Source organism: Trypanosoma cruzi, genomic scaffold (genome assembly GCF_000209065.1).
Source record: "Trypanosoma cruzi strain CL Brener 1047053517067 genomic scaffold, whole genome shotgun sequence".
NCBI classification, from domain to species: Eukaryota; Euglenozoa; class Kinetoplastea; order Trypanosomatida; family Trypanosomatidae; genus Trypanosoma; species Trypanosoma cruzi.
Genome location: NW_001849473.1, coordinates 5289 through 27526, shown reverse-complemented (window position 1 = coordinate 27526; position 22238 = coordinate 5289). Strand labels below are relative to the sequence as shown.

Genomic DNA, 22238 nt, shown 5'->3' with positions numbered 1-22238 from the left:
GATTCCTGGGGCTGACTCTCTTGCCCGCACGTCTTTGGCCTGGGCGCGTTACGTACAAGATCCTCTTCATGCTATTTGCGTTCTTTTTGACAAGGAAAGGACAGCATTACGTCTTTCCCTTGGTGCTACAGTGTATGTAACGGGTGAGCAAGAGGATCAATTGTACGCGCGGCTCTGTTGGGAAATGAGCTTGTGGGTTACTGCATGCGGAGTCTGGGTGGAGGACTGCGTTACTCGACCGACAAGCGTGGCGTCGTTGCAGTTTTTGGCGGGATTTGGTCCATCAAGGGCTCGCAAACTGCACCAACTGCTAACGTTGCGTCGCCCGAATAGTCGTGAGGAGTGCGGCCAGCTCATTAAAGAGTATTTTGGTGCATATGTTTCCCATAATGCGATTTCATCTTTGCGTTTTGGACCCCCAAGTGATGCTTCTACTGAAAATGGAGGATCTTTTTCCCGGTGGCATCTTCTTGATCAGACGTTGATACCACGAGAGTGGTATGGCGCTGCGGCATTTGTTGCAAGTGCGGCGCTTAAAAATGTTCCTTCCAGACTTGTCGCACTTGTAGAATTTATGCGGCTGGAGGCGTCAGAAAAGCGTGATCGGATCGACCGTCATGCCCACCAGCGGAAGATGATTACTGCCATTCGCGAGGCCCGCCGCCCTGAGTGGGAATCGTTGTTGGGTGAAAGAGAGGTGGAGTTCCTGCAGGAAGAGATGATAACAGTGGGTCAGTCTTTCCTGCGACGGCCATATCGGCGGCTGTCGGACAGGGAACTTATGTCATTTGTGACGGGCATCGTGTACTGCACACAATCCAGCGCGTATTCCGATACTCGCTCGGTTGACACACGCTCCCTAGTCATTTGTGAGGGGGATTACGTGATGGGGACGGTGCAAGGCGTTCGTGGTGGTGGGACTGTCCCGGGTATTCGTGTTTCGACATCATTTGGGTTGGGCGCCTTTATCGCTGCAGAAGATATTGACGATGAGACAATGAGGCAGGATGTGCTCCTGTATGAACAATCCGTGCGTGAGAATGCTGGCATGCCGCAACCTCCATCAAAATTGACACCTCCAACTTGGTTGCGTCGTGGTGTGCCCATTCAGGGCATTGTCTTTGGTTGCAATTGGGAGCGCTGTGAGTTGCGCCTGCGGTGGTGTCGACCACGTGACACCATTTCTAATGGGAATCGCAGTAATGCGGAACAAGGCGGCAAGGACGATGTGGACAGCGATAACCACTACTTGTCCTATGCCAAATGTGTTAACGATGCGATGAGCAGTGCGAATTCTCTCCGTACGGTGCGGATGAATATTGACGCCCGTGTCTTTGCAACGAAGATATCGCGCCATCCGCTGTTTCGCGACACCACCAGCGCCACAGCACAAACATATCTTCACGACAAACGGATTGGGGAGGTGATTCTTCGTCCGGCGACTGGAAGGCGCAACAAGGCCATTGCGGTGGTGAAGATTGGTGAGCGGTCAACGTGCAACTGGCTTATCAGTGAGGAACGACGTTCCAACGGTTCCATTTACTACCGCCTGAAGGACAAATTGACGGGACGCGAGGTGGAGTTTGGTGATGTAGATGAGTTTCTGAATAATTTCATCGCTCCGATGGTTGCTCTTGTGCGGAGCATCCGCAGCCACCGACGGTTTGTTGAAAGCGCACGCGATGTACAAGATGCGCTGGATGCTCAGCGTCAGAGTGGTCTTGGCTTTACATATGTCTTTGCTGAGGTTAGCCAACAATCCAGACCTCCATTTTATCGCGTTTTTACGCGCGGCGGTGTGACGGAGCGGAACTTTTACCTTCACATTGATGAAAGCAGCATTTATGTGCGTGTTCCCATACGGCGCAGCGGCGGACGGGGCGGTATTGACCTCAGATGGGTGAGGTGCCGCAACGCGGAGCACGTCAGCGAGGTCGTGAAGGGCTTGGCGCGGCCCTCCTAAATGTGGATGTGTGTGCATGCACAGCGTTCGCACGAACTAGTGCGTTCTGTTTTTTTTTTTTTTGCGTGCATGAGAGGGGCGAGTTTGAGGTGGATGAGGGGTGGTGGCGACGTGAGTAACGCTCGTCGTCGTGCAGCCGAAAGTGATGGACGGCCCCTATTTTTTTTTTTTTTCTTTGTTTCTCCATCTCTTTCTATGTGCGCATCTGTGTGTGTTTGTTTGTTTTTTTGGTTTCCTCTCCCTCCACATGAAGGGAGTGTATGAAGCTTCCGCAGGAGGAGAGGCGAAAGATTACTTACTTGATGGCAGGAAGAGGAAAATAAAATAAAAGGAGGACCCATGCCCAACAAAACGAACGCAACATGGAGGAAAACAGGAAATCGAAATCTAAGAGAGGTGGAGGGACGGAAAACCTATTAAAGGACTACAAGGAAGAAGGGTGAAGTTCTTTAATCGTATGCGCCCGATACAAACGCACACACCGATGTGATTGCAAATGTTTGGTGGTCAGTGGCGGTGTGTTGGCGTACTGACGAGATGACGCTGCCGTGTTGGGGGTGCCAAGGCTGGCTGTTCTCTTTTTTTTTTTTTTTTTCCCTCTTTTGTTTTGTTTCTTTCAGGATAGAAAGAGAAAGTGGGGCTCGTGCAGCGTAGGCGGAACAATAAAAAGAGAGCTGGGAGTGGGCTGCGCCTTCCAAGAGCAGCCGACGAAGGGAAAGGGCCGAAGACACACACAAACAAACAAACACACACAAAAAAAGGTGTTGTTGTCTGGGGGGAGGGGGGAAGAAACAAAATTGCAAAAAAAAAAAAAAAGAACAGTTTGGGGTTCCGGAGCGAGTGTGGGTATAAATTACGGCGTGTAGTTGGGAGAGAAGCGGGAGCAGCAACGGAAGAGCGTGATATCATTTTTGTGTTGCTGCTTTACCTTGGCGTAGTTGATGGGTCGAAGGCGGGCGCAGCAAATCATGGCGCGTCTGGCGCGGCAGTTCCCTGACCAACACAAGTTATTGATGCGTGAAGTGGAGCGAATTGAACGTGAAGTGCGGCGAGGCGGCGACGCCACGTGGTTACCAGATCGTTGCCGGGCGCTTTTGCAAGAGGTCAATTCTCACCGACTGTTGTTGCCGTTTCTGGCGCAGGGATGTCCTTCTTACTTGTCTACACTGTTGTCGCGAGCAGGAGGCTGCTGCGGCTACGAAGATGCAGATGGGGCTGTGTTGCAGCTTGCGTCGGCCATGGCGGTGTCCGGCGCCCGTGCCGACACGCTAATGGACGGCATCAGCAAGAATTTTGCATCGTGTGTGGCGCTCGTTTTTGTTGACAACACGGCAGTGGCGAGGTTGGCGTTGTCGCTGTTTGGTTGGGCAGTGCAGTTGGCGTCCGATGGCGAGAGAATGGCGTCGCGGTTGCTTTGCGACGATGAGTTCTGGAGGCGACTGGATAGTCTTTGGTTCAGCGATGGAATGTGTATGTCATCTAGCCTTCTTACGGCGTTTCTTGGATTGGTGCGTGCGTCCTGTAGTGTGACGAGCACGGCGCGTGGTGCCGTTGTCTCGCGTCTGAAACGCCTTTGTGCCCTCGCGAGTGTGCGGGACGACGTATGTGTGAAGGATGAGGTTCTGCAGCTACTTATTGTTTTGCGTCTTACGCAGACGGAACTCGACAGAGGTGTGGATGAATGTCTTGCCATGCTCACCAACTTGCCCACGGTAGACGCGAGCCAAGAGGGGAACGTGACGGAAACTTTCAGTGCGGCGTTGGCGACTGGCGGGGATGAAGTTCCTGTTGCTGCTCTTAGTGCGGCACTCGACTCTTTGCAGAGGGATCAATTTGACAGCGCGGCCCGTGTGAAGGATCTTGACGCTATCGCCCGCCTTCTTTTCCATTCACACGCCCCATCGGGCATGGCAGCTGCGCTGCTGGTGTTGTTACCAGGTGCCCTGAAGGCTGTGTTTGCGGCAGCCAGTGGTGTGGACGAGAACGTCAGCGCCTGCGCCTGCACAATTCTTGCCTGTGCGATTGGGGGGCAGGAGTGGGCGGCGCCAAATTCAGGGAAACAAACAAAACGACAAGCGCGTAACCATTACAAGGGGTTTGACGTCTTTTACTACAAGAACTGTTTGGTGGAACACTTTTTTCTGCTTGGTGGCGTTGTGCTTTTGGAGGATTTACTTACAGACTACAGCAACAGTGTCGTTGTGGGGGCACTCCAATTACTTCAATCGCTTATTCGATTCTCGGATGAGGGGCGAGATGTTATATTGGCATCAAAATGCATCGACATATTGTGCGAGGTCATGCAAGATATGAGCCAAGATTCGAACATTTCGCTCTTGGTCAACGATACGGAAGGGGAATCGGCATTGTTACTTGTACTCAAGACAATCACCTTTTTAGGCGGCGATGCAATGCGACTGCTGCCGGAAAGTACACTTGGATGCATCGGCACAATTGCCACAGAGGCACGAACAAATGCGAAGGTTTTGGAAGCTGCTGTTTCCGCCTTGACACTACTTGCAGAGGCATACCCCCTGGCGGCCACCCTCGTATTGGACTATGAGTACATGAACACCGTCCTTTCGCTCGGTGAGAATTCTAGCCTAAGCGAGCTGGATGCCGTCTATCTCATTGGCTCCCTTAACATCATGGCGGTCATTGTTGCTAGAATACCATCAAGTGTCACGTTTGAATGGATTGAAATCATAGTCTTGGCCTCACGGCGACTGCAGGCGTGGGAGGAGAGCGTTCCAGGCTACGCACGTGCATTCTGGAACACTCTCTTAGAGACTGTCACGGCTTCCGAGGATGGTGGCGCGTATTTATTTGAGGATGAGGAATTTATCAGACTGCTGTGTGCTTCCTTGACGCGATGCTGTCAGATATATTTGTTGAAGAAAGAAGAGTGTCATGTCAACGACGAAGTGAAGGCCGATACGGGTGACACAAAAAAGAACGACGAGGCTCTAAAATTGCTTCCGTTGCTGGTACGTGTGACGAGACACGTGCCAAAAACAGAACCACGACGTTTGCCGCTAAAGGAGTGCGATCTTCTTGAGGCAATTGCGTTTCTCATTGCTGCATCTCAAGATGCCGCTTCACCTGATCTTCTTCTTGAATTAGGGCTGGTGCTCATGACAGATGATGAATTGTGCAGCAGTGTACTTGACGTGATTGCTCAGGCCGGACCATCTGTCGTCCCCGTGTTGCTAAGACGTATGCAGTTATTTTTTGCCAGCACATCAGAGTCTGCACCAGGAACGGAAAGCGTGAATAGCTGGGAAGACTTCAGTGCAGCTCTGGTTGTGTTGAGCGGCATCCTGGAGCGCAGCGAGGCAAGCCACACCCGTGCAACCCTTGAGGCGGTGGCAGGCCTTCTCACGGCAGCACTTCGGTTTCTCGATAAATTTCCACTGCCTTTTTCATTGTATGCAGGCCTTCTGAGCTTACTATACAACATGCTGCATCTAGAGGATGCTGTTGTGAAGGAGGTTGCGTGCCAATTGTGGATCAAGGAACGCCTTGTGGAATTGTTGTCACCTCTTCTTTGTCTGTTACGGGGAAATGGGGAGGAACGAAAATTATGCGGTCTGGTCTACGATGTGGTGCATCGGCTATACGATGCACAGACCGTGTCATCATTGCCTTTCATTTTGCAAGACAAGTCTTTTCTTTTATTTGCGACGAAGCACGTCCTCCGTGATTGTGAACATCCATCCTGCCGTTTGCTTTTAATGAGGCTCAGTACGGCGGCAGATTTCCGTCGTTACATGTCCGAGACACACGGAGAGTTGTATCGTGCAGCCCTAAAAGATGTCTCCGCGGATGATGGAGGTGAAAATAGGAAAGTGCTTTACGCCTCTCTTTTGCAGTGCTCTGATGCGAGAGCAGAAGAGGAGAATATGAAGACGTTGGAGGACTGCAGTGGGGTTGCCTGGGATCGCCGCTAATGCGTGGCTTTGTTGAACAATGTCTCTAAACCCGGCTGGGACATTGTGAATGAGGGGTGGAGAAGACGCTTTTGACTGGACCTTTGGTCTGGTCACGCCCATGCCCACTGCCTGTTTTTCTTTTTCTTGTTTTTTTTTTTTTGTATGCATGCTCTCAGGTTGGGTGTGAGGCTGTCGTGAGCGTCAAAGCAATGGCGGCATCTTCCCGCGGACACAGTAGCTGTTTTCCTGTCATGAGTTTTCTACACGTGCCGGGAAAAATGTCGCAGCCTCTTTGGCTTATGATGGGAACTGCCTGCCTGCTGCAAACGGCGCACGACACCGCGGCTCTTGGAAGGCTGTTCCTCCTCTCCGCGAAGCACACGTTTGCACCATGGCACTTCATCGCAGATCCAGCTCGGCTGAAAATCCCGGAGGCGTATCGTAAGACACGGTTTGTGGTCGTGCATTTGTATTTACCGGATAGCGAGGGACGCGCGATCGCCACCAGCTTCGTAGAATTGCGTCTGGTGGCACTTCACCCCTCAGCTGATGTTGCGCTTCTGGCCCTAAAGCCACCTGCCGCTTCACCCTCGGGAAAAATTGAGCCCGATGCACATGTGGAGGAGTTTCGACGGTTGGCGGAGACCGCAGGCGGTGGCCTCACGCTATCCGCTGTGGACCCTGCAGTGGGTGACTCGTGTCTCGTTTCCGGCTACCGTGGCGTGGGCTCTCTGGGACTGCTGGACACGGCGGACCCTGACTTGCTGCAACGTCTATCTGCGGCGCAGCGAGAGGAATTGTTGGCGAAACTGAAGTGCGTGGAGGGGCAGCAGACGGCGACCACGGCTAAAGTGGAGGTGCTGCATACTAGCGGGATGTGCCGCGCGACTGAGGGTCGTTGCTACCACGGCATGTCAGGGGCACCAGTGCTCGTGAATGAACACACATGCGGCGGTATTCTCTACGGCAAACACACAGAGCAGACAGAGTACTTGGGGTACACACCTGCACGTAGCTTTGACGAGTGGGTGTGGCGTGCTGTGGGAGCGGGTTAGCTCGCCTTTGTCATTATCTCTCAGTCCGCTTTTATCTTTTTTGAAGGGGAGAGGAGTGGGAAGTGGGCGTCTGTGATTCATTAGAAGAGACCCATCTGCTTTGTGTCACCTGCTCCCTCCCGACTCTCTTTTTATTTTTTGAAGTGGCGTGCAGAAGAAGGTGCCGCTATCGCACTTTGTGGCTTTCATCTCACTTTTTTTTACCCTTCACTTTCTCATTTGTTATTTCCCCTTCTTTTTTTTTTTTTTTTTTTCTTTTGTTGGGGATGTTGCTGGGGTGTTTCTAGTGTTGCTAGGAAGTAGAAAACACACACGAAGAAAAGAAAAAAAGGAGGGCAAATGTTGGATGAGAGGCCCACGAAAACACTCCGGACGGAGTCTGGCGCAAAGAAAGTCAGCAGCAAAGAGTTTTTGAAGACAACTGTGTCGGAGGGTCCTTTCAGCGTACTTGACAGCGCAATGCGAAACGGGACCCGTGTTTTTATTCAATCGCGCTTTAATAAATCCCTTGTCGCCACTGTTGTCGCATTCGACAAGCATTTCAACCTCGTTCTCCGCGATGTGGTTGAGCTGGCAATGGTCAATAAACAGCAGAAGGAGCGATCCATACGCAACATGTTCCTGCGCGGGGGGTCGGTGGTGTTTATTGTGAAACTGCCTCACAACGCGGCGTAGAGGCATGTGTGTGGGTTCCACACAGACAGCCCCGAGCAATCGCACGGATGCCACTGCATTCTGTAAAGAAAAAGGAAAAAGATTGGAGGGTGGGGAAAGGCACACGCATTTCTTTACCGGCTTTCCCTCCCTCTCCTTCCCCTTTGATAGGATTTTGTTATGATATTCGTATTTGCCTTTTTTTTTTGTCTGCTTATTTTTTCCTTTTGATTGACGTGTTTTCTTTTTTTTTTTCTTTGTTTGTCTCTGTTATATATATATATATATATGTTTTATCTCCTCCTGTGTGTTTGTCGTTTGGTGGGCAGTGATAGACCCATTCAAGTAGCCACAGTTCAATGCGCATCTTTTTCCACGTTGTGGCGTTGGCGCTGATGCCCGTATGAAATGGGCACTGCCACCGATGCCCGGGATTGTGCCTACACTTCCGATGGCCACAAGGACGAAGGTGTGAGGGACATGACGTTTGTGGGACGCCTTCAATTCAGTCGAGACGCGGTTCTCTCTCTTAAAGAGAGAAAAAAAATTATATATATATATATATATCTATACGTACTTAAATGCGGGATAACGAGGAGCCGCGAACACGTAGGGGGAGATGTGGCGGAGGAATTTCATATTTTTGGATTGCTGCGTCTTTCATGGTGAATGCCGTCCTGTCTTTGATTTCACCTTTTATTTTTATTTTTATTTTTTATTTTTGTTGGACGTTTTTTTTTTTTCTTTTTCTCTCTCTCTCATTCTGCTTTATTTTAACGCCCCAAGAAAAAGTTGTTTGGCTTTTACGCCGTGGCAACTCACTTTTTTCATCCCATGATTTTCGTGTGCCCAACGTGTGGCAGTGCAATCACAGGCGCCTGGCGCCACGATTGCGAGACGCAGACGTTCACCTGCCACGGAGAGTTGTGGAAGCGCCGCTCCAAACTAAATAATGGATTGCCGCAGAGTTATCAGCAGCAGAAGCAGCAGCAGTGCGTTATGCCAATTCTCGTCATGCCGCCTCAGACACCCCGCGACAGTTCCTACGCGGGGCGATTTGTCGCCGCACAGGGGTTACCAGCTCGTTCTAGACTTATGGGCGACGACAAGGGCTTTTATTTACCCCCGCCGCTGTCACATATGTTTCCAACAATACAGAAGCAACCGACACACAACCCCAATGAAAAGCCACCGGGAAACAATGAGGAGAGTCCGGCAGCGCAGAAAGAACCGTTGACTTTTATTAAACTGCCTCAAACCCGTGAATTTTTACCTACTTCGAACATGGAAACCACCAAAGAAGGAAATACCGGGAATATAAGAACAATCCACCGCATCCAGTTTGAAGGTGATGACTGGGATGCTGTGTTGCCATGCCGCAAGAATGAACTCTACATGGCTTTGAAACTGGACATATGCAACTCACTGCCCTTCCCGTCATCGTTTAGCGTTAAAATCATGCGCACGGGGGGCGGTTTTTTTGCCTATATCACCATAACACGCCCAGCTGAGGTTAGCGACGACGAAGTATGTCGGCACCTCACTGAATATCACTTTCCAGAAACTCGACGGTTATACCAATCTGCGCAACTGCAACCTAGTGCACAAGTTCTTACTCAGAATTCCAGCGAATACATTCATTGCCCTAATACACCATCTGTTTTTACTCTTCCAGAAGGTTTGAGGCATGGGCCATGGGGCGGCAAAGCCATCAGGATTAATGGAGAACCCTATCAATGCTCACGAGAATCACAAACCTCTGTTAAAAATACGATTGCAACATTAAAAGTGGATGATTCATACCTTCTCGATCCATCACCGTTACAAAAAAATGAACCCATCATTGATAATAAAAGTAATAAGCGATCCACTGAAGTGGAAAAAGAAGACTTGGCAGGAATAGCAAACACCAGTCAAAAAACATCATGCAATTCAGAAAAAGGAGCGGAGAGTTGTCAAAATGATTTAGCAAAGTTGATACCAGCCGAAAAACATTATTATTCAAGCATTAACAACCTCTCGGCAGGAGAAAAAACAAACAACGCTTCAGTTCTAATGTACTCAGAAATTGAGGGGGGCCGCAGCATGGAGTCGTTGCCTCAGAGTGTTACTGTGGTTCCTCGTAGTGAACGTCCCATGAGCAGGAAGTCGTTTGATGTCTCATTGGTGCACGAGAACGAGATGGAGGGAGGCCGCAGCATGGAGTCGTTGCCTCAGAGTGTTACTGTGGTTCCTCGTGGTGAACGTCCCATGAGCAGGAAGTCGTTTGATGTCTCATTGGTGCACGAGAACGAGATGGAGGGAGGCCGCAGCATGGAGTCGTTGCCCCAGAGTGTTACTGCGGTTCCTCGTAGTGAACGTCCCATGAGCAGGAAGTCGTTTGATGTCTCATTGGTGCACGAGAACGAGATGGAGGGAGGCCGCAGCATGGAGTCGTTGCCTCAGAGTGTTACTGTGGTTCCTCGTGGTGAACGTCCCATGAGCAGGAAGTCGTTTGATGTCTCATTGGTGCACGAGAACGAGATGGAGGGAGGCCGCAGCATGGAGTCGTTGCCTCAGAGTGTTACTGTGGTTCCTCGTGGTGAACGTCCCATGAGCAGGAAGTCGTTTGATGTCTCATTGGTGCACGAGAACGAGATGGAGGGAGGCCGCAGCATGGAGTCGTTGCCCCAGAGTGTTACTGCGGTTCCTCGTAGTGAACGCCCCATGAGCAGGAAGTCGTTTGATGTCTCATTGGTGCACGAGAACGAGATGGAGGGAGGCCGCAGCATGGAGTCGTTGCCCCAGAGTGTTACTGTGGTTCCTCGTGGTGAACGTCCCATGAGCAGGAAGTCGTTTGATGTCTCATTGGTGCACGAGAACGAGATGGAGGGAGGCCGCAGCATGGAGTCGTTGCCTCAGAGTGTTACTGTGGTTCCTCGTAGTGAACGTCCCATGAGCAGGAAGTCGTTTGATGTCTCATTGGCGCACGAGAACGAGATGGATGATTGGTGTTTGCCTCCGCGTGGGCAGAAGTGGCGTAGTTTATTAGATAAGGATGTTTTTCTGCGAATGGTTGAGATGGATGGGTGGTGTTTGCCTCCTCGTCGATTGTTAGTCTTGGAAGACCGTGATTTTAGTCATGTTTGTTTGTCCGAGGAGGTTTGTGTGTGTGATAATGGTTTATCTAGCTTTAGTAAGCCTCCTGTGATGCCTTGTGGTGATTCAATGGTGCCATGTGCGGTGTCTGTTGGCAAGTCGGGGGTTTTTGAGCCTTCGATGACGATGGACCGGATTTCTTCTTTTGAGGGTGGAGGGGATGCAACTTCTCCTGTTTTTCATGGTATGCATTGTGAGGCGGCGACTTCTCCGTTGTTTTCTGGTGCTTGTAACCCTGAGGAGCGGTGGTTAGATGTACTGCCAGCGAGATCGATCGACAAAAACCCTTGGAAGTTTTCACAAGATACGGCGCGAGGCAGGTCGATTGTGTCTGCGCAGAAAATTCTTCCGGTAGCGGAGGCCGTTGGTTTGCTGAAGGGATCGTCAAATGTGTTGATGGAAGAATCGGAGGAGGCGCTGATGCTAAGTGTAGAGGAGGCGGATGGACATTTACTGTCGGATGGTGACGTGTCATCGAGACATTTGGAGCTTACGGAAACAAAGGATTTGGCGCTTGCACAAGGGGGCAATGGGCCTCTTGGAGCATTGAAGGATCAACATGTGACAGTGGAGGGGAATAAATTGGAGAGACGGATTCTGCCCACCGGGGCTGAGAACTATGAAGTGGCGCCATTAAAAAAGAATGTTGTTCCGTGGGATACGCAGGAGAGCTCTTGTGCCTTCGAGGTGTATGAACTGAGTGCTTCCAACTCTTCGGAGTCTTCATGTGTTGAAATTTGGTTGGAAAGAGAGAGTCCGAGGGCGTTTTCGAGGTTGTTGCAACATCTTGAAGAGGCAGAGAGAGTGATTCGTAAACCAGTAGAATTGCTACGAAGGTTGAGGGATAATGAGGATGGTGGCTATTGTTATCAGGCTTAGGAGTAGACGTTAGCTTTTCTTTTGCTGAGAGGCAATTTTTTTTTTTTGCTTGCTTTTTTTTTTTTTTTTTTTTTTTTTGTGTGTGTGTGTGTGTGTTTGTCTTGGAGCATATTCTGGACCGGTGGAATTAAAGCAAACAAAATTTTTTTTTTGGTGCATTATTTTGCGTATGTGTGGCAACTGGAAGAAAATTTTAGTTTATTATTATTATTGTCTTGCATTGGCGCTATTAGGAGTTGCTGGAGGCGCTGAGGAAATATATATATATATATATATATATATATATATATTTTTTTTTTTTTCTTTTTTTTTTCTTTTCTTTAGTTTATACGTACTGATTTTCCTTTTTTTTTTTTTTTTTTATTTGTGCGTGCGGAGGAGGAGACGATTGTGAGGGGCGGAAGAGGACTCTTCTTGACACAAATGCACAAAAACAGCGATGATGTATACACGCGTAGTCTTTTTTTTTTTTTTTCTTTTGGTTAAATTTTGTCCGCTTTTTTTTTTTTTTTTTGATTTTTTATTCGTGTGGCAGGGAGTCATTGAGATGTGGTTTTGGTACCGCGTCACCTCCTGCCCCGTTGTGTATAATTTTTGCTTCTTGCCCGCAATGCTTCCTTCATTACGTTTTTTTTTTTTTTTTTTTTACAGTTTCACTTTGTACCTTTTTTCCCCTGCACTTCAGTTGTGTGGGGAGCAAAAATTTATTTTATTTATCATATATTGCGCGTATGTGGAGACCCACACGATGGCTAAGTTTGCGTCTCACACCGGATCCTTCGTTAGTTGTCCTTCCAGCTGGCGTGAGGCGCGTTGAAGTGTACCGCAACGCAGTGAGCAGCCGGGAGGAGAGTATTATCTGGGACGAGCTCAGCCTTGTGCTTGAGCGGGAGGGGCAGAAGGCGCTGTCGGAGCGCTCGACCCCACAGAGCAAGATCGTGAAACATACATATCTTGAGATGCACGGGGATCAACGGTTTACGGAAGTAAGGAGCTGGCAAAGAAAGGAATTGCGGCGGCTTCCGGGGCTTGTTTGGTCGCCAACCCTAATGGCGTGCATGCGGGATGTTGCTCCGGCTCTGCTGGGCTCCGTGCCGGACACCGCGCGAGTGGTTGAGCACAATATGCCTGGTTATGAGATGCACATTGAACATCCCACAGTGGGTTGCTGCTTCCTTTACCTCTCCCTTTTGTCGGACACAGTGCTGTCGTTTGATGATGAACCGACGGGGCGCCGTGGGCAGGTCTTTTTGCCACAGCGATCATTGATGCGCTGCTCCGGTGAGGCCAGGTGGGGGTGGCGATTTGGCGAACAACCCAACGACACGCACACATTTATTAGCGACGCTGGTGTTCGGCGTGTGGTGGAGACAGACATGCGACTTAGCGTGCAGTTGTGGAGGTTCACGCCACAGTTGCTGGATGCGAGGGTTCTTCAGGACCGTGTGGAGGCTTCAATCCGTCGCCTTGAAGAGAGAGAGAACAACCGACCTGACGTGGAGCATACGGAGGAGCCGTGTGAGTCTCCCAAAAGTGATTTTACTGCGGCATCTGTTGGGCAAAACACGGGTGGGGGCCCTCTTGGCGGGGATTACGCGGCAAACACGTCTCCCGATCCAGGAGGCGGCACGAAGATTACAATGGGTACGATTGAAAAAGACTACGACAAGTACAAACAGAAATTTCAGAATGTTCATGGAGTATTACAAGAGATGAAGGCGTTGCAGGACGCTGGGCAGCCCATCAATGACATGTGGTTGAAACGAAAGATTTTGGATGGCCAGGGAAACGCCGAGCAGGACACAAGCGATGGCTTTGACGCGGAGGATGTGGAAGGTACATGGGATCGAGTAGATGCACGAGCACGCTTTTACAAGGCACGGCTGAAGAGCATGGACTACGACGGTAGTGGAAGCCTTAACAATACGATGCCAGACATAACGGAGGATGCACCGCTTGATATGAAGAAAACGATACGAAAGATTGCACCGCTCGTGAAGGATGGAGAAAAGATTGTCGCAAGTTTTCCTGGTTTACAGTGAGTAGTGAGTAAGAGATTGAGAAGGACAGGGACAAGGAATGAAGGAAGGAAAGAAGAAAGATAAGAGGAGTATCGTGCTATATATATATAGCCTTAATTTGGCGTTTGCCGTTGGCAAGATTGGGTGTGTGATGTAAAGACTCTGTTCTGCGCCGTACTTTTATTTATTTATTTATTTATTTTTAGGCCGTGTTTTTTGTGGATGAGAAGGCGGAGTGACCGGCGGGGGTTTGGCGCTGTGGCGACTTTTGTCCCCCTTCTGTTGTTTGTGGTGGTGACTCTATCGGTGTGCCAGGATGCCCTGCGGAGTGTGAAGCATTCATTCAGTGAGGTGAATTTTGAGGGGGAGCGGCAGCTGCGGCAGGAGACGAGGAAGGAAGAGCGGTCTCCGTTAGGGGCCGCTTTTACTTCAAAGGCCCAGAGCATATTAAATGGTAGTCGTCTGGTAGGAGACGGGTTGGACGTGCATATGTTTGTTCTCTGGCAGCATGCGTACCCCCAGTGGCGGGCGATCTTACAAGACATTTGTAAGAGTTTTGTCGTACTTGAGCTGGCGGAGTTTGACTGGGGCGATACACGGATGGGGCTTCAGAGGTTTTTGTCTAACCTCTGGGTACTGTATAATGGCAAAGGCGGCTGGGAGAGGGAGGGAATGGCGAAGAAGGTACAACAGTGCGGTTATGGAAGATTTATTGCTATTGCTGTTGCGGATATGAATCCTCAGTACGCGAGGAAACACACGGCTCATGGCGTTGATATTGTCAATGTGATGGCGCATAAAAAGAAAGTGCTCTACAGAAAGTGGTCGGGAGGCGGATTTAAGGTGCATGGGACATTTTCCACACATGAGGCCAACCATGACATTCGTGTCCTGCTCCACACCACCATTGAGGGCCTTCTATTGCGCGCGATGGAGACCCAGGCCTACGCCAGAGACATCGTGTCGGCGTACTTGGACGATCCTGCTCCATTCTATACGACGCGGGAGGCGTATGGGGCTACAAACCTGGAGAATAAGGGTAGCAATGGTAAAGCGGATGACAACGCTGTACGCTACCACCAGCAAGGCTGGCGCTGTGATGCATTTTTTTTTGCATTGGGGTCTTTGATGCAAGTGGCGGTAGTGGACGGAAGAACAGGAGTTCTGCTTTGGTCGCAACGCAGCTCCCTTCCTGGGACGCCGTTAGCGGTATATGTAGTGACAAAAACTGAGTGTGCCGCGTGGCCCGATAAGTTAGAGCTTCGCATTTCCTTGTCGGAAATGTGGGGCGCTGTGGCGCTTCTGCGTGCGTCACCGGTCAATGCAGTGGGGGTGACGTTGAGCAGTGAGTTCACAGTCGAACTGGAAGGATCTACTCGAGTGTTACTTCTAACGCCCTTTAAATGATTTTGCTGTCTCCCTTCTGGGAATTGTGGCGCCTTCCTGAATTTGTACGTGTATGTGTATTTAAGTTGTTGCCGGAACCGCTTTTATTGTTATTATTAATTTTGCCGCTGGTGGTAATTATGGTCGTGGGACGCAATAGCTTTGGTGGTGGCGCTTTTTTTCAGGTACATGTATGTTTTTTCTGCCGATATTTTTTTTTCTTTTTTTTTTTTTTTGGCAGTTATACTCGAAATAAGTTGCCACTTTTTTGCAGGATGAGCTGGTGCACGGCGGGGGAGGTGGTGGAATTGATTAGTGTCAGCAGGCTGCGTCATGACGTTGCAGAGGTTGAACGTAAAGCGGCAGATTTGCGTCTAATTGAACTTTACACATCGGCAGTGAATATTGGGGACGTTTTGACGGAAGTAGTAGTTGCGTCCGATGCAGTTTCTTGGAATTTGCGGCTGGCGGCTGCCTTGACGCTGGAGTCTTTTGTGAGCGAGCGGACATGGTGCGAGGGCGTGAGCTTCAGCGACAAGGAACGTGTTCTTAATGAGCTTTTGGCGTATTTGCGGAACGCCCCTTTTGCTGCGTCAGCTGCGGAGGAGCAACTGCATGTCTTGCTGTGCTCCTGCCTCGGCCGTATTGCCGGTCTTGAATATCCCGCTGCGCGTTGGGATGAATTCATGGACGAGTGCGTTTCAGCCATTGTGTCAGGGGATGCGGCACGGCAGCAGACGGGGCGTGTGTTGGTGCAACAGACAATTATCTTGCGGTTGGCGGAGGTGTGTGATGCCAATGCCAAATTGTGGGGACGTGTAGCGTCTGTCGTGGTCCGCCGTCTGTTGGAATGGGCTACAGGCCCTGCAGGAGGAAGAGAGTCACGAGCATTGTGTTTGCGTGTTGCTCTGTGCTTACTGCGACGTCGTCCCCGGCCGAGTGAAACAACGGAGGCGGAGCGTCCGACGTGTTCTTTTATCTTTTCGGATGAATTTCGGTGCGTCGTCGGCCGCAGTCTGGAGGAGGGATTGGCGTCTTTTGAGGCCGGGGGTTCCCACACGATTCTTCTGAAGGACTGCGGCCTGCTCTTGGATGTCGCCTATCATTTACTCAGCGACGAAGCGTTTGCACATCTTGTGTTTCGTTGCAGCATTCGTCTTCTTTCGACTTGCGAGGCGGCATACTTATCGGATTTAGAGGAGAACTCTTCGGTTGACTTGTGCGTTGATAGTGCGCTTGAGTGCCTGGTTGGTGTGCTGCAGATGTACCCGGAGGCGTCGCTTCTATGCGACAGCGAAACGTTCTTGTTGACACTTTTTAGTTACATGACGCGCGCAGTTGAACTGGAGCACGGCGATGAGTCCGCACTTTTGGACGCATTGCAGGAGGATTGTTTTGTGCCGTTGGGATGCGCTGGTGGTGACACAGCCGCAAACGCTGGTGCCGTGCTGGAGCTTCTGATGGAGGCGAACCCGCACTTGTTGGGTATCGCGGTGGGATCTCTTTGCGTCACGGTTACTGAACTTCAACAGGGGCCTTCCTCGGCGCACTGGCGGGCATGGACAACTGCCCTTCGTTGCTTCTGTCGTGTGTGTGACGAGAAGGAAGTGTCGTTGACGGACAGTCTGCCGGATGCTGCAGGACGTCTTCTTTCGCCTCTTGCGTCACTACTTAGGCAGACTGTCGACCCCTGGGCAGCTGCAGAGTTGATTGAATTGCTTTCTCTCTGCGTTGCTCGGGCGGAGCAGGAGTCTGTCTGCCGTGCTTTTTTGTCGATCCTTGAAGCTGTGTTTGACGGTGTTGGCGAAAACTTCACGTGGGAGCAGTCGCTTCTTCTTGCGGTCACCGTTCACGCCGTGCACCGATTGTTCTCGACGTGTGTCACTTCTTTCGTTTCCGGCATTTTATGCGACACATCGGCGTGGTTACAACGTGCGCTTGTTGTTTTGTCACGAGGCGGTCCACTTGCTGTCTATTGCTGCACTCACGCTGTGCAGACACTTGTGCGTGTCAGTCCAACCTGCCAATTGCCCTCGGCGTCGTTGGTGCTTGCCGCAGTAGACAGTGCGTGCTGTCATTGCAACGTTCCGAATGCGTCATCACTTATTGCTGGATTTGTGTGGTCGCTTTTTCTTCATGCCCCGGGGCAGTGCAACATGGCAGTGGAAGTGATACAGCATCTCTTGTCGTACTGCCTTCAGAATGGCCTGCGTCGTGCAGAGTTGCGGCACTCTCTGACAGATTTTTTGTTGCGCTTTTTAAAGTCCTCCATGGAGCAAGCGGCGTGCCTTCAGTGTCTGGAAACTCTGCTAAATAAGTGCCTTCCTGTCGTGCTGCAGTTTGCTGCGGAGGATGCGCCACATGACGATGCGACGACACGTCTTTTGTCAAGTTGTTTGGCAGCAGCGGCATCGGGTGGGCACGCGGGAGTCATACGTGAGGATATCAGCCTTGTGCTTTTTGAGGTTCTTTGCTCTTCCGTGCAGGAACGCCACTGCTCCACAACGCTCTCAAAGGTTGTTGCAGCAATGAGTGCCACGGCAATTGTTTCCCCGACGCTTTTGGACGGGGATATGACGGCAACGGTGTCGCTTCTTTTAGCAACATCGATGCAACGGTGGGAAAAGGTTTGAACTATGTGGGATGTTGTCTCCTGCCGGCGCTTTTTTGTGTTCGCACCCCAGAGTATCTTGAGGGCATTGTGGCTGCCTTTGCTGGAGCACCCCTGCATACGCATTTGGCATGGGGGACGATGTTTGGTTTTTTGAGCTCCGTCGCTTCCTTTGCCGATCATTTCACGACGATGTACTTCCTGGCGGCGTGGTTTAGCTTGTTGCGCCACGCCATCGCCAGCCGTCTTGCGGGACGAGAAGTACTGGCTGTGGTTGCACCCTGCTGCACGGTCTACGATCTGCCAAGTATGCACGTGAAGTCACTACCAAAACGTCGGGTGGAGGGTTGTAGCATGGCGCAGTGTATTGCCACGGGTCTTGCGTTAGTGGCTCAGCGATGGCAAAAGTCCGCGAAGGTGAAACTGCTGGACGAGGAGGTGCTTCAGTCGCTCTCATTAAACCGACGATTTGAGTCGCTTGCGTGCCGAAGCGCCGCCGAAGTGGGGATTGACGCGTTATTTTTGATGAGCCCCGCAAAGGCCGCGCAGTGGCTCCTGGGAGCGATGTCAGCTGGCGGTTACGGGCTGCAGGTTGACGCCGCCGTACGCTTTGCAGGTGAATCGTAATTGAAACGTCTCACCTTAATTTCATATTGCCGGGGGCATTGAGGCTGTTGACTCCGACGTGTTTCTTTTTTCTTTTTTCTTTTTTTGCCTTTGTCGACCACCCCGCCCCTTTTTCTTTCTTTTTAAAAATAATCTCTCATAATAATTGGCATGATCCTGCAACAATTTGGGAAGTGTGCTTCGTAGCGCCACCACAGAAAGAAGAAAAGATGGTCCGCATGCAAGGTGTTGGTCACGGCAAGTCCGCCTCGTCTTTGCCGTTCTGCCGCACGCCTCCTTCGTGGCTGAAGATTGCCAGCCGCGATGTTATTGACGCCGTTTGCAAGCTGGCGAAAAAGGGTCTCGCTCCCAGTCGCATTGGCATGCAGCTGCGTGACTCCATGGGTATTGCTCAGGTGAAGAACGTCACAGGCCGAAAGATCCTGCGCATTCTCAAGCACAAGGGCATGGCGCCGGAGATCCCAGAGGATCTCTACTGCCTCATCAAGCGTGCCACGGAGATGCGGAAGCACTTGGAGCGCAATACCAAGGATAGGGACACGAAGTTCCGTTTGATTTTGGTGGAGTCCCGTATTCACCGCCTTGCCCGTTACTACAAGCGCGTGAAGCAGTTGCCGCCCACGTGGAAGTATGAGTCCAGCACGGCGTCTGCAATGGTGGCGTAATGAACAGTGCAATATTTATTTATTTTTATCTTCTTATTTATTTTGACTTCTTTCCACCACCGCTCACACTTTTTGTGTGTGCGTTGGAGGCTTTTGTGTCGGGCGCTTCTGCTTTTCGCTTTGCTTTCACACCAGTAGTGTTGCCACAATATCTGTTTGCTGCGCTCTTCTGCGTTTCTTTTTTTCCTTTTTTTAGTTTTTCTGTGTGGTTTTTGCCCGCGTTGGATTGCGAGGACGGGGATTACCGTTGGCCGCCCCGGGGAGAAGGAGAGGACTGCGAAAGCAGCAAACGAACGACTCTTCTTTTTAGTACTTTTGGCGTAGTTGTTGTTCTGTTGTTTTCTTTCTTCCTGTTGTGTGCGGGCGGGGTAAAATAAAATAAAATTAATTATTATGCGACGAGTCGGCATTTTTGCTTCCTGCGTTATTCTCCGCGACGGGCGGCTTGACGAACGGCAGCAGCCGTCGCCTGGCGCACCGCTGGACAGGGATCAGTTGCAAGGCCTTGAGGCGGAGGCGCAGCAGCGTGGTTTCATGCGTCGCGACAGCCCCGATGCAAAGGTGTACATGGAGATGAGCTTCCGTCAGCCGGAGCGCATTGGCGGCGGCGTGCCGGTGGCGAACCTCCCGCCAGTGAAGCGCGAGAAGACGGAGTTTGACGCGTACCAGCGCTCCACACGCGACTTCACGTCACAAGTGACGCCCTACGGCACCACCGGCGTAGGGCTTGGGGCCGGATTCGGTGCACGGGAGGACAAACGCCTTGGGTTTCTGCGACCGCGCAAGCTGCAGCCCTTTGGCGGTGAGAGCAGCATTGTGCCGAAGTACGACGAGAATGGCATGCCAATTGAGGCGGGACTTACGAAAGAGCAGCTGCTGAAGAAGCGCCTGGCGTACATGAAGAGCTTCGAGGGGACCACGATGAGTCACCGGGAGCATTTTCTTCTGGTTGACCTGGATTTTGAGAGGGACGCCATGATCTTTGGCAACACACGCGAAGAGTTTGAGAAGAATGTTACGAAACTGAAGGAAGTCATTAGCAAATACACCAGGTGGGAGCGCACCGACGATTTCTACTACTACGGCATTATTGCGCTGAAGGCTCTCACGGCATGGGTGCTGATGGAGTGCGTGCAGCAGCACTACGAACTGAAACTGCTTGCAGGGCACTACGAAGACTTTGTGGAGGCAATGGAGGAGACAGTGAGCGGACTTGAGGAGAACCTCCAGCGCGACATGCGGAGGGCGCGGGAGGAGCTGCAGTCCCACCGGCCCGATTTTCGACCGGTCGTGGAGGCCGTTCGACGTGAGAAGCGTCGGCTGCTTGATGCCAAGGCAACGCGGATGGCTGGGCCAGATGTGTCTACTGTGAGCAACAGGAACTGCAATGGCAAGAGCCATTTGCCCGGCGAAGATGTTCCTGCCGTTGGGATTGAGGAGGCCCTAGGAGCGCACGACGCAGAGGGAAAACAGGGACGGCAGCCACCCCTACTGGCACAAGAGCAGCTGCAGACGCAGCAGCGCCCGGCAGTGGTGCCCCTGACAGCAAACAGCGGAGTGAAGGACCAACACCCGATGGACACCACGCACGAAGAGCTGTATTTGACGACACTGCGGGAACAGGAGGCACAACACGAGATGCGGCGCCTGCAGGAGGCTGCAGCGAGCAGCAGAGCATCGTACAGCGTCTTTGGCACTCTTTGGAGGAAGTTGGGCGGGACTGGGGTTGACAGTGTTCTCGTGACGCCTCTACAGCAAGAGGACTTTGCTCGTCTTTCTTACGCTGCAAGCCCCACGAGTATCGAGACACTGCGCGCGATACGCCGTATTCTTTTACCACGAAGTGAAGATCACATCCAGGTTGTGCGGGAGGAGATGCTGGAGTACAAGCAGCAGAAGGAATCTAAACATGTACACCCCGAGTGAGGCTTCCTTCTTTTTTTCTTGCTTCTTCACGTATTGTCTCTGGCCTTCTTTTGTTGCTTGTTACACAGGGATTTTGCAAATTTGCCTGACTTTCCGTAAGGCAAGAGATTTAGTGCTTTTTCTAGGCGTGCTGAAGATCACAATTTTTCTATATTTCTATCTTTTTCCTTTTGCTTTCTCTATCTTTTTTATTTATTAACAACTGCATAAATATCTATTGCTTTTTTGCGGTTTTATGATCACAGCAGGATATTTTCTACATAATATTTGGCGAAGGAGAGGAAATTGTTTTCTGTGTTGACAATGAGTCTTTCTATGAGTGAGCTTCCGCCGATTCCGTCAATGCTTGTGCAGGCGTTTCCCCTGGAGGCATACCTACGGAACCTGAACAACAAACTGTCTGACAATCTGAATGCCGTTCAGCGCTCTTTGGTCGAGTTGCAAGAGGGAGTGAAGTCGTGCGAAACATTATTCACTAATGTGCGTCAGTTTCTGCGGAAACAGGTACTGTTGGAGCTGCAGGAAAGCATTGCGGAGGGTGGCGGGGAAATGCCGGATGGATTTTCTACAGAGTTGCTCCTACCTGAATTTTTGCGTGACCCGCAGACAGTCGCTGCGGAGAGGAGCTGTGCCTCTGTTGGGTCCCTGTCGGGATACGACGAGGGAAAGGTGGACAGCGAACTGAGGAAGATGTACAGCTTTAAGAAAAAGATTGACATGGAGCGCCTGGAGCGAATTCGAGGGAGGGAGGAGCGGGAGAAGAAGGCGCGTCAGCAGAGCGAGGAGGCTCGCAAGCGATTGGAGCAGATGTGTGAGGGGCTTGAATTGTCGCAAAAACAGTATATGGAAGAGTTGGAGCGGCTTACACTCTGGCTCCGACCATCCCCCATTGAGGACGATGAGGATGAGGCGGTGAGTAGTGGTGTGGGCTCTGCCGGGCGAAGTGAGGCTGGAAGAGATAACCGCGAGCTGCAGGAGGTCATGCGGGGCGCCCCACTCCTCGTCGAGTTCCGACGCCTCATTCTGCGGGATGTGATGGACCGTCTCGGTGAGTTAAAAGACGAGCAGTCCATGACAATGGGCAACATCATGGCCTCACTGAAGGAAGAAATGCGAAAGGAGATGTGCCGAAATCTTAATGGCGCGGCTGACGGGAGAGTGGGACCTGAAGGCGGCAGTAGAGGCGAGGCGGTGCGCCGATTGAAGGGATTTGACCAAAATTACGTGCAGCGCGGTGAGGTGGTAGCGACGCTGCAGGAAAAGGCGGATCGTGCCACGGTGGCGCAGAAAGCCGACGAGGTGTATGTGCACGACCTGGAAAAGCGACTATTGGAACGCATAGAGGATTGGAGGAGCGCATGACGATCTACGAGGCGGAGCG

General features: G+C 51.3%; 9 protein-coding genes and 2 pseudogenes across 9 annotated transcripts, besides 17 other annotated features; all 11 read left to right on the top strand.

Moving 5' to 3' along the window:
* Window positions 1-1963, top strand: Tc00.1047053511189.100 (hypothetical protein, conserved; the record flags this gene model as incomplete). The annotated part of the gene is made up of 1 exon (XM_805464.1): window positions 1-1963. A coding segment is annotated over one exon (1963 nt), but the record flags the coding sequence as incomplete, so codon positions are not given.
* Window positions 1-9674: a sequence feature (heterozygous, Esmeraldo-like haplotype).
* Window positions 2537-2580: a sequence feature (A-rich).
* Window positions 2905-5913, top strand: Tc00.1047053511189.90 (hypothetical protein, conserved; the record flags this gene model as incomplete). Its single annotated transcript, XM_805463.1, has 1 exon — window positions 2905-5913. One exon carries the CDS (start codon window positions 2905-2907, stop codon window positions 5911-5913), a length of 3009 nt encoding a protein of 1002 aa, XP_810556.1.
* Tc00.1047053511189.84 (hypothetical protein, conserved) lies at window positions 6105-6950 on the top strand (the record flags this gene model as incomplete). Its single annotated transcript, XM_805465.1, has 1 exon — window positions 6105-6950. The coding sequence occupies one exon, from the start codon at window positions 6105-6107 to the stop codon at window positions 6948-6950; it is 846 nt and encodes a 281-aa protein (XP_810558.1).
* Window positions 7183-7209: a microsatellite.
* Tc00.1047053511189.80 (small nuclear ribonucleoprotein SmD2, putative) lies at window positions 7290-7625 on the top strand (the record flags this gene model as incomplete). Its single annotated transcript, XM_805462.1, has 1 exon — window positions 7290-7625. One exon carries the CDS (start codon window positions 7290-7292, stop codon window positions 7623-7625), a length of 336 nt encoding a protein of 111 aa, XP_810555.1.
* Window positions 7803-7867: a sequence feature (A-rich).
* Window positions 8153-8176: a microsatellite.
* Window positions 8299-8330: a microsatellite.
* Window positions 8439-11621, top strand: Tc00.1047053511189.70 (hypothetical protein, conserved; the record flags this gene model as incomplete). The annotated part of the gene is made up of 1 exon (XM_805461.1): window positions 8439-11621. The coding sequence occupies one exon, from the start codon at window positions 8439-8441 to the stop codon at window positions 11619-11621; it is 3183 nt and encodes a 1060-aa protein (XP_810554.1).
* Window positions 9675-10588: a sequence feature (areas merged during assembly that could not be assigned to a particular haplotype. This can correspond to areas where the two haplotypes were merged or to regions with more than two copies in the genome that were merged during assembly.).
* Window positions 10589-22238: a sequence feature (heterozygous, Esmeraldo-like haplotype).
* Window positions 11657-11699: a microsatellite.
* Window positions 11878-11911: a microsatellite.
* Window positions 11912-11987: a sequence feature (A-rich).
* Window positions 12080-12146: a sequence feature (A-rich).
* Window positions 12249-12268: a microsatellite.
* Window positions 12353-13663, top strand: Tc00.1047053511189.60 (hypothetical protein, conserved; the record flags this gene model as incomplete). The annotated part of the gene is made up of 1 exon (XM_805460.1): window positions 12353-13663. One exon carries the CDS (start codon window positions 12353-12355, stop codon window positions 13661-13663), a length of 1311 nt encoding a protein of 436 aa, XP_810553.1.
* Window positions 13683-13730: a sequence feature (CT-rich).
* Window positions 13822-13844: a microsatellite.
* On the top strand, window positions 13865-15049 carry Tc00.1047053511189.54 (uncharacterized protein; the record flags this gene model as incomplete). Its single annotated transcript, XM_805466.1, has 1 exon — window positions 13865-15049. One exon carries the CDS (start codon window positions 13865-13867, stop codon window positions 15047-15049), a length of 1185 nt encoding a protein of 394 aa, XP_810559.1.
* Window positions 15240-15264: a microsatellite.
* Window positions 15304-18267, top strand: Tc00.1047053511189.50 (annotated as a pseudogene).
* Window positions 18476-18931, top strand: Tc00.1047053511189.30 (40S ribosomal protein S13, putative; the record flags this gene model as incomplete). Its single annotated transcript, XM_805459.1, has 1 exon — window positions 18476-18931. The coding sequence occupies one exon, from the start codon at window positions 18476-18478 to the stop codon at window positions 18929-18931; it is 456 nt and encodes a 151-aa protein (XP_810552.1).
* Window positions 19301-19326: a sequence feature (AT_rich).
* Window positions 19325-20857, top strand: Tc00.1047053511189.20 (hypothetical protein, conserved; the record flags this gene model as incomplete). The annotated part of the gene is made up of 1 exon (XM_805458.1): window positions 19325-20857. One exon carries the CDS (start codon window positions 19325-19327, stop codon window positions 20855-20857), a length of 1533 nt encoding a protein of 510 aa, XP_810551.1.
* Window positions 21161-22238, top strand: Tc00.1047053511189.10 (annotated as a pseudogene; the record flags this gene model as incomplete).